Source organism: Callorhinchus milii, unplaced genomic scaffold, assembly GCF_018977255.1.
Source record: "Callorhinchus milii isolate IMCB2004 unplaced genomic scaffold, IMCB_Cmil_1.0 Scaffold4, whole genome shotgun sequence".
Classification (NCBI taxonomy): Eukaryota; Metazoa; Chordata; class Chondrichthyes; order Chimaeriformes; family Callorhinchidae; genus Callorhinchus; species Callorhinchus milii.
The window spans coordinates 65,358,534-65,374,388 of NW_024704745.1; the positions used below are offsets into that span (position 1 = coordinate 65,358,534).

Sequence of the window (15,855 nt, forward strand, 5' to 3'; positions counted from 1 at the left end):
TATTTTGGGCGAAATGCGGCAGCCAATTGTGCACAACATTGTCCCACAAAGAGTTGTGGATTGAGTGACCAAATTAATTCCTTCTCATATCTGTAAGATTAACTCAGACTTACTATGCCTCAGTAATAAGGCAGTAATTGGGTTATGTGAATATGTGGCCTGTCCGTCTTTGTGCAATATAAATGTATTGTAACCAAATTTAATTTTGTTATTTTGAAGTCATCTATTGTTTCAGTGTCCAAGAAACTGAGGAATTTGGTCATTCCATACTTAAGGTCTTCTTTAATTGTTCTGTACATTACACATTGCTCCTTATTGTTTCCCTCCACCTAAAGAAAACTTTTTAAAAATGTTTTCTATTTCAGCACCCCAGGAACCCTGGAACAAAATTACATTGTCTGTGAGCTGCACCAGAAAGTTAACATGCTGTACTCTTTTCTGAAAAACCATCTGAGTAAGAAGATAATTGTCTTTTTTTCAAGCTGCAAAGAGGTTGGTATTTTATATTTAAAATGCTCATGGTATGCAACCACTTCTCCCCTCCTCTTTCGGCAAAATGTCCTGGGAGAATCAGTTTCAGTGTGTAAATATTTTAAAGTTTTTTGTAAGTACTGAATAAAATTCAAGTTATTCACACTAGCAGTATTTCCATGAAGCAAATGTCTTGCTATTATAATGGTATATGGGCTTAAATCTAGGCTAGAAATTAGGAGCATGATTAGCCACTGGTGAGTAACACTAAAAACAACTGACTGAGAGGGAGACTGAATTATATATGAAGTTCTGTGACATTCACCGAAATATTTAGGAAATCGAAGTGTGGTTAGGAATATTTATGTGGTAATTAAGAATCACAATCTGAGCCTCGATAGCCACTTGATACATGGATCATTAAGAGGTTAAACAATATCTTGGAGAGGTTATATTCCAGAAGCCCTTGGGTCCTGAAATCTATTATTTTATGCTGAATTTGCCAATTAACATTGCTCTTTGTAGTTGCTACAGTCACAGGAAGCTGTGGGTTCAAGGTGGTTATAAATTGAGTCCTGATTGGCAGCAGTTGTTGTCTGCCTTTGTTGTACATACTCTGTTAACACTGGTTAAAGTTGAGCTCTACCACTACCAGGGTAGAAAGATGTTAAGTATGAAGCTTTTTTTAAACTTTCCATTCCATGTCAAATTTGACATGGGTTGTTTATCGGATTTTAGAGATATGAAACTAAGACATGAGCTGAGTTATAATTTGGGATTTTTTTTGCTAATGAGCTGGTTGCACAAAATAATGGAATGGTTATTTGGTTATAACATGAGGGTGAGAAGACTTTGGGTGGATGTATAGTCTTGATATAATGTTAGATGAGATACAATTGGATATGATAAAATATACCACAGGTAAAGTTTTTTTATACAGCACAATTTCTACACTGAAATGGAAGGAAACTTCTATTTTCTAGAAGGAAACCTAGCAGTAAATAAATGGATTTAGTTTGTTGCACCTTCCTCGCCAAATTTTAATGAACTCTCCTCAAACAGAAAATTCAAACCTTGGGACTTGCATGTTGTGGAATTAATGCAAAAAAAGTTATTGGACTTTTTCCTTTTTTTCTGTGTTTCAGATACAATACTTGTTTCGTGCATTCTGCCGTCTTCGGCCTGGCGTCCCGGTCTTGCTACTTCATGGCAAGCAGCAACAGATGAAGCGAATGCAGATGTACGATGATTTTTGCCGGAAAAAAGCAGCTGTATTATTTGCAACTGACATAGCTGCTCGAGGACTTGGTATGTACACTGCAGATATAAGATGCATATTTATTGAATAATACATTTTACATTTAATAAGGGGCCTTTCACATTGGAAGGATGTCTCAAAGAATTATCCAATAAAGGATATACAATAAAGTATAGTGACTATTTTTTGTAGGTGATACCGACACCCAATTTCCACACAGCAATATCCCATATACTATCGTGAAGAAAATGATGAATTTTATTCAGGGGATTATTGACCAGGACAGCAGGAGAAAATTCCTTTTCTTTTCAAATAATACCATGGGATCTTTAATACCCACCTGAATGGGGAGACGCCACCTTGTTTTAATGTCCCATCCAAAGGATAGCTCCTTGAACAATTCAGTACATCTCCAGCAATGAATTAGAGTGGCAGCCAAGCTATAAGCTCAAATCCTGATATGGGGTTTGAACCCACGCAGTATATTCTGTGAAGCGCTTTGAAACATCTCAAAGGCCCTCTATCAAATGCAAGGATTATTATTATTTAGGCTCAGAAGTGAGAGTGCTATCAACTCATCCAGGCTGACACCTAAATTGTGAGAGTGTGGAATCATTAGTTTGACAATTATTTTTTCTTGCAGATTTCCCTGCTGTGAATTGGGTTCTTCAGTTGGATTGTCCAGAGGATGCCAATACTTACATTCACAGAGCAGGAAGGACAGCCAGGTATTGTAATAGTGTATTGCTGTGCATATCAAAATGGTCTTCTAATACAAAAAAAATCGAACTTGGGAATTTTTTTACAATTGGGATTACTCTAAAAACATTGATGAATGTTAAATAGAAAATTTAAAAAAATATAAATTTCCATTTTTATTCCAGCAGACAAATTTATTTTCCTTCAGTTTTTATTTGAGCTCCCTCTAGAAAATGTTAATGCCTTTAACATTTTCTGCATTATGCTGAGGGGCCTGGAAACAGTAAAAGGGGCCAGAGGACTGTATTTTGCATGCAAGTACATGAATGTTGCATTAGCTGAGCGCTTACATTTCACTGGTTCCTAAAATGACCTTACCAATTACAAATCTTGATTTCAATTTTTTTTCAATTGAATAGATTTAATTCTAATTTTGATTGTGGTTTCATGTATGCAGGTTTTATTTCACAATTGTGTTGTGTGTCTTGTAATCTTCCATTGAGATTTAATAACTGTATCACAACTCATTTTTCATAAATGAATGTTCAAAAATTAATTGTGCATTTGCTAAAGGATTAATTGTATGAATATGTAAATCTGTGTTCATTCAGTAGGTTTATTTGCAGTTAATTGGTAAAATATCAGACTTCAAATTGGATTTGAATTTGGATTTGGACTGCCAATGGTATCATTACTCAAGCTCTCTATCGTTCATGTATTTGCTACGTAGAATCTTTGGTTGATGTTGCTCCACTGTCAATAAATTAATAATTAATTAATTGGTGAATCAGTGACTAGAGTCCATCAATTTAAGATAGTGAGTAAATGGAGAGCTTAGGAGAGTTTTTCACACACAGGATAGTTGGGAAATGGAAGGCAGTGGTTGAGGCAGAATCCATATTAGTTATCAAAAGGGAACTGGATCCTTTAAAAGGAATCAACTACAAAGGATATGGAACAGATAGGTAAATGTGACAGGATAAATTGCTCTTAAAGTAGCTGACGCAGCCATGATGGGTCAAAAGTCCTGTGCTTTAAATTTCTACAGTTTTGTGTTTTGATTGTTGAGTTTAACTTTGCTGCCTGCATCCTCATCTGCAACAAACTCTCAAAGCCCAACACCCCAGTTCTTATCAGTCTCCACTGGATCCCTGTGTACCAGCAGATCGAATTCAAGGCCTCACTCTCATCTATAAATCTATCCACTCCTTGGCATCTCCTTATTTCTTCTACGTACACGCATCTATTTCTGGGCATCCCCATTGTTGCCTGAGCCATCTGTCCCTTATAATAATAATCCTTGCATTTGATATAGCGCTTTTCACGTCGGGAGGACGTCCCAAAGCGCTTCACAGAACACACTGTAAAGTGAATTGACTGTATATTTGTGGGCGAACGCGGCAGCCAATTGCGCACAGCAATGTCCCACAAACAGTCGTAGATTGAAAATGACCAATTTATTATTGTTTTTGGTTTTGGAGGGATTATTATTAGGCTCTGTGTGGAGTAAGGAAACTTGCCCAAGGTTTCGCCCTCTGCCTGGAATTGAACTCAGGTCTCTCGCTTGCAAAGCGAGTGCTCTAACCACTGGGCTACAGGACTCCCTTACGTATGGAACCCCCTCCCTCTTCCACATAACAACATAAGAATTTGCTAGGCCATCTAGTTCGCCATCCTGGCAGTTGCTTGATATGTTGTGTGCCAAACTATATACTGTATCTCGAGATATTATTTTCTAGCAGAAATCTTGTCTAATTTGTTTTTGAAACAACAACCTTTTCTGCTTCCACTATCCCTCAAGGGAGCCTGTTCCATAAGTTTACTGCTCTCTCACTGAAGCAGTGTTTATGCATATTTATTCTGAATTTACAAATTTCCCCTCAATCTGAAGGACAGCACCTCCATAAATGAAGTACACCTCCACTGAAGTGTCAACCTAGACTGAGAGTTCAAAGTCTTGACGTGGAGCTTGAACTCACAGAGCAAGGGTTTTACCAATTGAGCCAGGATTTCATGCGCACACACTTGATCAATCTGCTTGTGAAGTTGTGAATTCTGTTGGATACTCCTTCAAGAGTAAATGACAAACAACAATAGGGCCAATAAGAAGAAGGGCAGGAAGTACAAAAGGGACGCTGGGAGTGAGACAAAGAGTGTGTTTTTTGAGTGGTGGATTATTGAGAGTTTGGATTGACAAATAAAGAGGCTACTAACGCACCCATGATTTGTATCAAATTATATTACAAATTCTACTACGACTGCCCTGAGTCTATTTTGAGGTGTTGCCTTTATGAAACTTGTTTATCAAATCTTTCCATTCAGATACAAGGGCAACACCCAAAACATTAATTTTTCGGTTTTATTTCAAATTTCAAGCATTTAAGTTTTACCTATGTGCTTTTGCAAAACTTTTTTATTTACAAGCATATTCGTCAGACTGAGTTGCAGATGTGAGATAGTCGTGCTGGCGCCTATGCCCTTAACTATTGTGACTCAGTGATCCTTGTGCTCTGCTGATTTTTGCCGGTAATAATAACAATAATATAATATTAATAGTCCTTACATTTGGTTTTGGAAGTTTCCAAAGTGCTCCACAGGATATACTGTAAAGTGGTGTGACTGTGTATTTTGTGGGCAAATGCGACAGCCAATTTGTGACCCCACAAACAGCCATGAAGTGAATGAAAAATTTTATTCCGGGGATTGTTGGCCAGCCAGGACACCAGGAGAGAGAAACTTTTTTTTGGTAGATGCCAAGATTCCAATTTCCATTCAGTTCACTGCAAAGAGCTGCTTGGTAAATCAAAAACTATAAATCTTGCATAATGGTTACATTAGCTGTAATGTACCGCTTGTGCTACTCACCTTGATTTCTGCCCCTCTCTGATTTTTCAGATTGGAAAATGTGGTTCTGTTCTCATGACATATGGAACATCATTGAAACTATCTCTTCGGGCTGCAGTTTTTTCATTATTAAAGACTTTGGGGATGATTCCTATCACTTGTAGTTCTATTCGCTTTATGCTTTAAATAAATCTGATTTTAAAATTTGGTTCCTGTTTGATAACAGAATTGTGAATTCATCAGATTGGTTCGGAATTTAAAACAACAATTTAATTGGAGCGGAAGAAATGCGGGATACGGCATTGTTTAGACACGTTTTCTTATTCCACAGCACGCCTCTGTTAACCGAGCAGTTAGTAGGAACCAGATTGTTAGTTGATTGGTGGATCACTTTCTGGAGGTAATGATCAATCAAAAAAAATTGGTCACTCAATCCACAACTGTTTGTAGGACGCTGCTGTGCACAATTGGTTGTCGCGTTTTGCCCAAAAATACAGTCAATCCACTTTACAATAAATTCTGTGAAGCGCTTAGAGCCTTCTAAATGACATGATAAGGGGCTATAATCAAATGCAAGGATTATTATTATTGAGATGCATTTCTTTACTACCAAAAAAGGTGAAAACAAACAGAAAAGGGTTTGCAAAGCACTGCCATGAAGGAATTGTTGCAATGAACAATATGCAGTTTGAATGCAGTTCATTGAAGTGAGCAGTAGATCTTTGGTCCAGTACATATCTGCTGCTGTGGTAAGAACATTTTAAGTGGAAATAACCTGTGGAAAAGAATATCAGTACTGAGCAGCAGGTTAAGGTTTAAATTTTTTTATTAAGTACATTTCTATTGGATCTGGCAATTCTGGAAAATGTTTGAAAGGATGTGATATGATTTCTAAAATCTGTCATACTTTATTCAGTGGAGCACAACATTTTTAAAGTGTTTCAAAAATGTATTGATATTCTCACAGTTGGTTTTAAAATTCTTTCTATAGCAACATGACTGGACTGTACCTGCAGTGTATATTTAAAGTACATTAAGCAAGTTGTATAGGAAGGGGTGAAACATAAAACTTGTCTCCTTGAGTTGACCGGCTTGCTAAAATATTCATAAGAACATAAGATCTTTTAGGAACAAGGAAAACTCCATTAACCCTACCTTTTCACTAATCCTTTTTTTCTAGAATCTTGTCTAGGTGGCTTTACTGACCATTTATACCGATGGCAGCACATGTAATTTTTAATGAGCAAAGAAAACTCAAGAGTCCTAAATAATTAAGTATTTTCCATTCCAATTCAGTCTGGGGTGCTATTTTCAGGGTGTGAAGCTGCTTACCTTCCACAAGCACATTGTAAGATAATAGTACTCCTGTGCATATCTGTCCTCCACAGATAGAACTTTCCTCTCCTCCCCGACTCCATTCTGTCGGACATGACTCGGTATCTAGTCCCTAGCCCCTTCCACTCTTTTCATTAGTGATCTGCCTGTCTCAGTTGGTAGTACTCTCCCTCCAAGTCAGAAGTTTTGGGTTCAAGGCCCACTTCAGGGTTTTGAACTCACATACTCTAGGCTGACACTTCAGTGCAGTGTTTGTCTTTCCGATGAGATATAAGGAACCACCTGGCTGTTAAAATGAAGTTTAAAGATTCCTTAACACTAATCGAAGAGTCACTTGTATGTAAGAAACAGGATCAAAATGTGCAGCAGTTATGAGGGATTTGGCTTTCATCATCTGTTACCATCTGGATTTAGTGCCTATTCTTTACTGTTACTGTTAATGGTGACCTACTGTCTCTTTTTAAAACTGTCACCTATAACTGCTATAATTGCAGACTTGAGATGTACATTGCTCAGTGTAAGCTACTCAGTGGATTCTCTTTATAATAACGTTTAATAGTTTTACATATGTGATTTATTTTTTGCTTTGGCCAACTGGATGTCTGACACATTTGGAAACCCATCTCAGCATTCAAAGTATCAAAACCAGTTAACAACAACAATTTGCATTTGTATAGTGCTCTACACATAGAATAACATCTCATAGTGCTTTACAATGTTGGGGCATACCCAAGAACCTGAGAATTGCACATGTGTATGCCAGCTTCACATGGAACTTTCCCTGTGTCTGGAATGGAATATGCACTCTCTCCCTGTAGAAACACATCTCTGTTTACCTAATTCCAGATTGTTTTTGGTGAGGATTGTGAGAGCCAAGGCTTGGAGACCCCACCCCCCCACCTCTGGGGTACTGATGGCCGCCTGGCTCAGGAACCGGCCCAGGCTACCAAGACCACTGAATTGTAACACTCCATTGTCTTGCATGTCACATTGGAGGCAGCTCAGCTCCAAGGAAGCCCGGCGTACCCCACCAAACATGATCTAATCTGTTGATTTTTCTTTCTTACTCTTGCATCACTATACCACTAGATGGCAATACTATACAGAAAGCCAGTCGACTCGGAGGCAGTTTGAATGAAAATTTAGTTGGTTACATCCATTTAATCATGAGTTTGTGCATCAGATAAATCTAGAGCATTGAATACCGTTGCATGTTTATAGACCATAATGCTTGAGATTGTCTATTTTTATTAATTTTATATTCCATTGCAGGGCAGATGAGCAGAAATATTAAAATAGTGCGTAGGATTATTTATGTAAACTTGTGTTCTAAACTGTTTATCTTTGCTGAGCCATGTTTCCAGAATTTGGATTGCACAGGAACAAAATCTTTTTCAGCAATCTCAGCACCAAACCCTGCACAGGGTCTGGGTCCTTGGATCACAAATAACTTGAGTGGTGTGTACTGCCCCACTGCTGCAATTTGCTTTCCCAGCTGTGTATTTCTGATTCAGTTAGGTGTTTTCTGTTAAACATTGGTTGGGGGGGGTGGGTGGGTGGAGAGAGAGAGAGGATCAACTTTTATTGATCTTGCAAATCTGATTGCAGAATCAATTGGGATGTTTGAAAGACAAATGGACATTCAACAAGTAAGGGTATTAAGGGAAATGGAGAAGTTAGCAAAATGGAATTAAAAATCTACACCCTCTAATAAAATGGCAAGTTAGGCTCAGCACTCTGAATGACCTATTCCCATTGACCTAAAAGAGTTGTGAGAAGGAGATAAATAAAACAGCGTTTTGAAATTTTTTGAAAGGTATGGTGGTTTGGAGGATTATACAGTGATACTCAGCAGGGACACTCACAGTTTCAGAAATTGATGCATCATGGAGCCTGGGATGTCTTGTAATTGGGGGTGGGGTGGGGGCAAATATGAATCTGATCACTCTTCAGTAGCTCCTGGTGGTTAGTTATGGAGATAGCCAGTTTCCTGCAAGATTCATTTGATACATCTGTCGGTCATCCTCTAATAGCTCAACATCCTTTCGATGTACAGGAAATTGTCCTTTTCCCTTTTCAAAAACTTTTCGAAACCTCGTGCAGTGTGTTTGGCTCACATATTCTTTGTCAAATATGTGAAGACGAACAAATTAAATCTGGGAGAACTAGTAGTGTGTGTTATAAAAAGTAACAGACTACCTTATGCAGAATAATGCTGTTTATATATTTGTAGCTTTTTTAAGCACCTTTTTTGTTACAGGAAATTATAGTTCCTAGTGAATCACAATGGCCTTAAATCTGTAGTTCATTTTACTGGAATGGTGAAGAGATTATAGAAAGCTTTCATAGACTGGGATTAAAGTTAGTTCATGGTTTGATATACTGTACTGCTTGTGAGTGTAATCATAAATGCTAGGATCAGATGTAATGAAAAGATAACCTGCTTTAGAGAGCTGTGTTTTGCTTTGAATTGAATTCTGCACGCTCTTTGTCTGCAATTATGTAATCAATGAGATTGGAGACCGGGTACATTCAGAGTACTCCCATCACTCATTCTTGAAGAATATTACTAGAAAAATTCCAGGTGATTGATTTGACTGCTCTGTTCCCCTGTAACTTTACTGCATTACATTTGTAGTGCATTAGAAACTGTTCATAACATTTCACATTTTCTCAAGTCTGTAAATTACCTTGAATGCTGAATTCCCAAAACAAGGCTGTGAACTAAATAACATGCATAGGGTTAGGACAGATCTCTGGGGAAAACTGCATTTTGATAGATAAAGAGTGAAGTCCCTAGTACTAATAAGTGTATTTTTAAAAATTTAATGCAATGTTGAATATATACGTTCCACTGATAATCTTTATTGGAGAAAGATTAATAATGTGTGCTAAAGTAGAAGCCGCCCTAGTGTGAACATTTATTCTATAAGCAGTGAGTAGATGTTATTGATAATATTGTACATTGCTGTTTATTTCAAAGGAAACTCAGTGTCTGATAAGGTGGTTTTAGTGACTCACATTAACTAACAAAAATCCTTTGTAAAATCCTTTTTTTAAAAAAATTGATGCAATAAGAGAGTAGTTTGTTACTGTATCCATAGGTGGCTTGATGGACTGCTTATGCTATTCTGACTGGGAGTCTTTTTACTTTCAAATGTGTCAGATTTTTGTTCCTATTTTTAAAAAAAGACTGATGCAAAGGTTCCTTTATGCAGTTACCTAATACCAGTCAGTGAAACCACCATATGAGACGTTATTGTCTCCTCCCCACAAATACATTGTATTGCTGCATCATAGCTTGTGCTGCAAGCGTTTGCTACTTATTGCAGTTATTTCTGCAAGAAAGGCCTTTGCAAGAAAATTTCCAAAATCTGAAAGGGGCTAACCGTAAATTGAAGCATTTCATTTTTGAAGCAGAAAGCAAGAATGGCCAGCTAGGAACCTGATTTGATACAGGCTTGATGTAAGTTGATTGATTGAAACCATTTCAGAAAACGTCACGGTTTGTGTGTGCAAAACCCATAAATTCTACCTTGCAAATGATTGCCTTTGCTGCAGGATCCTGCATATTTCTTGTCTATGAATAGTTCTATAAAATAGAATTCTTTACTGACCCTGAATTAGCAGATCAGATGGGCATCTCAGTCTGCGTGGAAATTGATGGGTACACCAGGAAATTGACATTGGTAAAAAGCAATTTTATAGCATGAAATCTAGCTTTTTAAGCTGTAGTTGGTTTGAAAGAAATCCACATTACAGTTAATTTGTTTACTTGCAGTACTGTTAAAAAATGGTATCAGGTCTATCAATTTCTAGGGGGAGTTTGTGCAGCAATACTGTACCTTGCAAGTAATAATAAGCTCGTAGAACATATTTAGTGCACACCAACCATACAGATTATCAGTTTAACAACATTTTTTCTGAATACTTGATTCTTCAGCCTTAGTCTGTACTGCAGATGTCTCATAAAATGCCATTGAAGCTGTGAATGATTTTCTGGATGCTGAGTGAGCTGGCATCACTCATTCCATTTGGAATATATTTGCTGATGTGACCCAACCTACTCAACAGACCAGCTCACCCTTTCTAAAAATTTTACTAAAATGTTTGGGAGATTTTGAATTTCTTGCTGTGTGGATGCTATACACTGCGAATGCATGTAGCTGGCCAACTTGCTGGCTGTTTTTTGCAGTAAAATAGCAACCTTCTGGTTAGGTTGCAACATTCGCTTCCTGTTTGCGCATGCACATGAATCAAAGTGATGTTTGCAGTGACTTGATCAACTGGAAAGTGGCTGTTTATTACTGTGGGAACTGGCGCACAGGGAGTGACCCAATTGGCTGGGTGAGTATGCAGTGAAACCGGGCGTCACACCTAGTTATAGGCAGTTTAGTATTTTATGGATTCCAACTACTGGATAATGAGGCTCCACTCATGAGTCACTGCAGCTTTAATAGTTTGCTATTTTAATAATGTTGATTTGTTCTGCAGAGATTGCTGTTAAAAGGTGCTCTTCTCTTATTTTTAGGTACAAAGAAGGAGGTGAAGCATTGCTAGTCCTTCTTCCATCAGAGGAAGAAGGCATGGTGAAACAGCTAGAAGAAAAAAAAGTTCCTATCAACAAAATAGAGTAAGACTTTTTAATCAAAATCAGCAGCAGAATGGCACAATGCAATATTTTGCTACTGTTTGTGGATTCTATTGGGAAGGCAAATGCAATCATTGCATGTTGAGTGTTGAAAACCATGTACCTCCTAAAGTGAGCATCTATGTGGCAATGTCTACACTTGGAGGTCTGATTTCATTTTCTGGATGTTTCAGTACAGAATGCACATTTATGAAGTAGTTAAATTCTGACTCTACATTCTAAATTTTAAATACGCTTCTGGATCATAATGTGTTGGAAAGAAGTACTTTCAAGAGTAAACTTAGCTGATTAGATTCCAGCAGTAATCCAATGCATAATCTGGGGTCTCCAACCCTTTGCTTTTGCCAATCTGCACCTAATAATTTCCGGAATTAGGTAAACAGAATGCGTTCTTCCAGCGAGAGAGTGCGCATTCCATTTCAATAAATATCTTGAATTTCCATGTATAGGTGGGATGCTTGGATCCTCTTAAGACTGGTAATGGGTTTCTGCATGTGCCACACGCCCAACTCATGGAATGTTCTACATCCCTCCTCTTGAATGCATCATTTTAAATATCAAACACTGAGGTTCATTTTTTAATTCCTTCCACTTGCTGCAGCCCAATACATTTTGGATCTTTCCCTTAACCTGGTACTCATCCAGTTTCTTCAGACAGTTTCTCCACATAGTATAATGCTTTCCTATTCTTGAATTTGTTTAGCTCTAGTTCCTAAGGTTGAATCTTGATAATTTGTTTTAATGGACACTCTCCAGTGAATAATTGAGGTTGGGAAATAACTGAGTCCTTAAATTTTGCTCACACATATGGTACTGGAAGACTGGGTGTTAACGGGCTGTGAGCTGTGAATTTAGAGTTTTAATTTGTACACTTTTGCTGTAGTTATTTATAAATAGAAACTAATCAAAAGTCTTTGTTTTTCCTCAATTTTATAGCCACCAACCTCTTAACAGTTAGCATTTTTCTTAAAATTTTGTATCATCCTTATGTAGCTGCCAGAGACTGAGGCTAGCAATATGTTTTTTTTGTTTTCTATCTAGCCAGCAATGTGCCTTGGGGAAATTATGTTGGCTGAAAATCTAAGTTGTCAATTTCTACTTTCAAATATCCAAGTGTATATAATTAAATATGAATTAATCTTCAATAAGCTTTGTGCTAGTTACAGAGAGGCAGTGTTCTCTGTCCATTGGTTAAAGGGAATAAGGTAAAATGATTAAAGTTAGTTGAAAACTGAAGTTTTTCCTTTCTAACACTCAAGAAATACAATTCATGTGACTTTCCAGTATTGTTGCTTCTTTCCTAAACAATCAGTATTACTGATTTAAACGCACAGCAGTTTTACATATGTAGTTTCTCCCATTACTCTTAACTTGCTGAAATCACCATATATAGATAATGACATTGTTAACTAGTTTCTTTAAGGTCTTTGAACTGGTTAGCTGGCATAAATGTTGAAAATGTAATCCTTTGCTAAGACGTATTCCCCAGGCAGAATTTGTGTAATATTTTCCCTTTGTAAACTGAAAACAAATTGGGAATGCCGTGGTATAAATAACTTAATGATCGATGCATTTATCAGCGCACGGAAGACTATCCTCAAGAATGCTCGATTGCAATTAGGGAGCTGTATTCTGGACAAGAATCACTTATCTCAATTAATTTATTTCTGTCATGATTTAATTGCAATTATACCAAATGCACAGATATAGGGAAAACCTCAATTATCAGGATAAAGGAGATCACTCCACGCCCCCACTGATCTCCCATCCCCCCACCTCCCCATGGATAATTGAAAGAGGCATAAAAATATTTCATTGGATGTTGATGTTGCTTGCTCCATTTCTGGATATTGTATTACTATCTGGTATTCTAAATGATTAATGAACCCTAAAGTAGCTGAATAAATGTGGAACAGGGAATCTGCTTTGCACCTGGTCCACGTTTATTAACACTTCTATTATAAATGCTGACCATGAAATCATGTGTTCCGATGGTCATAAATTTTGTCCTGTCAAGTTAAGCATTACCCATTCATTTTCATTCATAACCCAAGCCAATCAGGTAAAAGCATAGAACAATCTTGATGGTGTAGAAACAGAAGTTGACTTTTATTATCTAAAGCTAAGACAATGCAAAGTAATGGGTGGAGAGCCAATTTCAGCAAGGTTGGACTGATGTGCCAGGTGCTTCTCATTGCTTCTGGGTTGACTTTGGAATGTGGATTGTAACCATTCTGGTTATAGGATTTGTTAAAGGTCATATATTTACCCTCAAGGATGTTTCAGTTATTTCCAAATCTAAGTTCACCAAGACCCAAAGGGGGAGCTAGAAAGAAAATGGGTCATTTTATTTGACAGCCCTCCCACCAAACCAACTAATATGGTCTTTGATGATATCTAAAACATTTAGTTTAAAAGTCTGCAGATAGCACACAGTAAATATGTCATGTTCTTCCTCCTTATAACAACAGGAACGCAATCATACAACACCCTTCATGTGAGGATGCTGTTAATCTAGTCATTATTGAAGTAATTGAAATCCCCAATGTTGTGGCCTTTTTATAGGTCTCCACAGAATCTTGTTTTGATTATTGATCCAAATGTGCTTATTATTGAAGTACTTAATGCTTGTTAAGGATTAATGTGTCACTATAGCAATTTGAAAGTGAGAGAGGTTTTGTAAATGTTTTTGATCTTTTTAAACAGAATAAATCCGGGAAAACTAACAAATGTGCAGCCAAAGTTACAATCTTTTCTAGCTGAGGAACAGGAGCTGAAGGAACGAGCTCAGCGGGTGAGTTTCAGATTCTAAAAAATTGTGATCCTGTCGAATAACTTTGTTAGATTTGATTATAGAAACTGAGAATTCCAACGGTTTACAATTCAGTTGCCTGCAGGTGCTAAACTTGGGTTATGTGTTGGGCATTTAGTGAAGAGAAGAAGGGAGAAAAGACGATGCATGCTGAAAGCCAGAAGGTGGTTATATCTGATCTGCACAATTAAAGAGTTCAATATATTTGGATTTGTTATGTTGTAATGAATATTAATATTTCTATTGAGCCAGTAGTTTTGTAGCAATATATGTTTTATTAGACAACTTGTATTTATATCGCCCTTCATGAGGGATAATGTCTTGGAGTGCTTCACAGACTGGGTTGGATGCTGAGTGGCATGAGGATAGGAGCAGTTGAAGAGGGTAGGATTTGAAGACCATTAGAGAGGGGCAAGGTGAAACAGGGAGAGATTTCCAGAGCTTAGGAGCTGAAGGCTCGGCTATGGATGACGGCATGTAGGGGACAAGTTGCAAGTCTGATTTAGCCAAGCAGAAGAGTAGGGTAGGAGATCACAGACTTACTGAGGTATGAAGGGATTTATAGGTGAGGGTGAGAGCCTTAAAGTTGAGCCAGTGGAGCCTGGTGAAGACAGAGGTGATGGGCATTAGGGGTTTGGTGTGAGTAGAGTTGTGGCGGTAGAGCTTTGTATCAGCTAGTGTTTATGGATTTCAGTTTGTTGATCATTCATCCCTTCATGTCTGAGCCATTGCTAATATTTTCTGTTTTTCTGATTCTCCTTTTTTCTCCCCCAATTAATTCTACTTTCTAGCTCACTCCATATCTCTTAATGTTTTAGGATTATCCCGACTCAGCTGGTTGTACTCTTCTTTCTGAATCAGAAAGTTGTGAGTTCAAGCCCGACACAGTATAGGGTGACACTTCAATCCAGTGTTGAGGATGGGCTACATTGTTGGAGGTGCTGTCCGTCAGATAAGATGTTAAACCCAAAGTCCTGTCTGCCTGTCCAGTGCACCAAAGGTCCAATGGCACTGAAAAGAGAACCGAGTTTCTCCTGGTATCCCGGCCAACAAACCCCAAATAGAATTGTTCATTTACTTCATGACTATTTGGCTGTCACATTTGCCTATAGAATACAAAGTCACTGTACTTCACAGTAAATCCTATGAAGCACTTTGAGGCGTCCTGTGACATGAAATTTAAGGATTATTATTACGTTATAATATTTCTTTTCAGCTTGATAGACTATTCAAACTGTCCAGGTTATGTTATTATTGGAAGCCATTTTAACAGTGCTTTTGATCTGATTTTATTTTGAGAGTTTTGCCTATTTGGTGAGATTAATTTAAGGCTGGAGCTCCTCTGATGGCCTATTGCAGGGTGGTTCAACCAATTCCACCCCCTGCCCCCCCGTGTGGTGTTGGTCAGGACAGGATTGGCTGCGATGCTCTTGGTATTCTTGTTCTCCACTAACACTCACTATCAAGGCCAAATAATTAGGACATTCATTCAAGAATGTGTCCAGAATGTATGGAAGCACTCCAGTTGGAGAAAAAAAAATGTACGCAAGTAATATTCGAGGTTAGAAATAATAATGTAAAAAAGTTGTGTTTTGTGCATAAACGTATTTAAAATTGTATATTTTTTTGTTTAAATTTACTGTTTTATTGCAGTATAGTATTTTGTGTTCTGTGTGCAGTCAGTCTGCCTATGACTGTGATTGTTTTGTATTTCTGAATATACTGAAAGAAAAAAATTCCTGTGGACTCTGTCTTATGTGATAGATTACCACAGGTTTAATTTTG

General features: G+C 37.6%; 1 protein-coding gene across 2 annotated transcripts in view; it reads left to right on the forward strand.

Moving 5' to 3' along the window:
• The window catches only part of ddx10 (DEAD (Asp-Glu-Ala-Asp) box polypeptide 10), a 171,011-nt gene that overhangs the window by 18,455 nt on the left and 136,701 nt on the right, over positions 1–15,855 (forward strand). For both annotated transcript variants that reach the window (XM_042334131.1, XM_042334132.1), the window contains exons 7-11: positions 366–492; positions 1,617–1,779; positions 2,373–2,457; positions 11,139–11,240; positions 13,965–14,052. In XM_042334131.1, the coding sequence (XP_042190065.1) occupies positions 366–492; positions 1,617–1,779; positions 2,373–2,457; positions 11,139–11,240; positions 13,965–14,052 (565 nt within the window). The remainder of the gene's footprint in view (positions 1–365; positions 493–1,616; positions 1,780–2,372; positions 2,458–11,138; positions 11,241–13,964; positions 14,053–15,855) is intronic.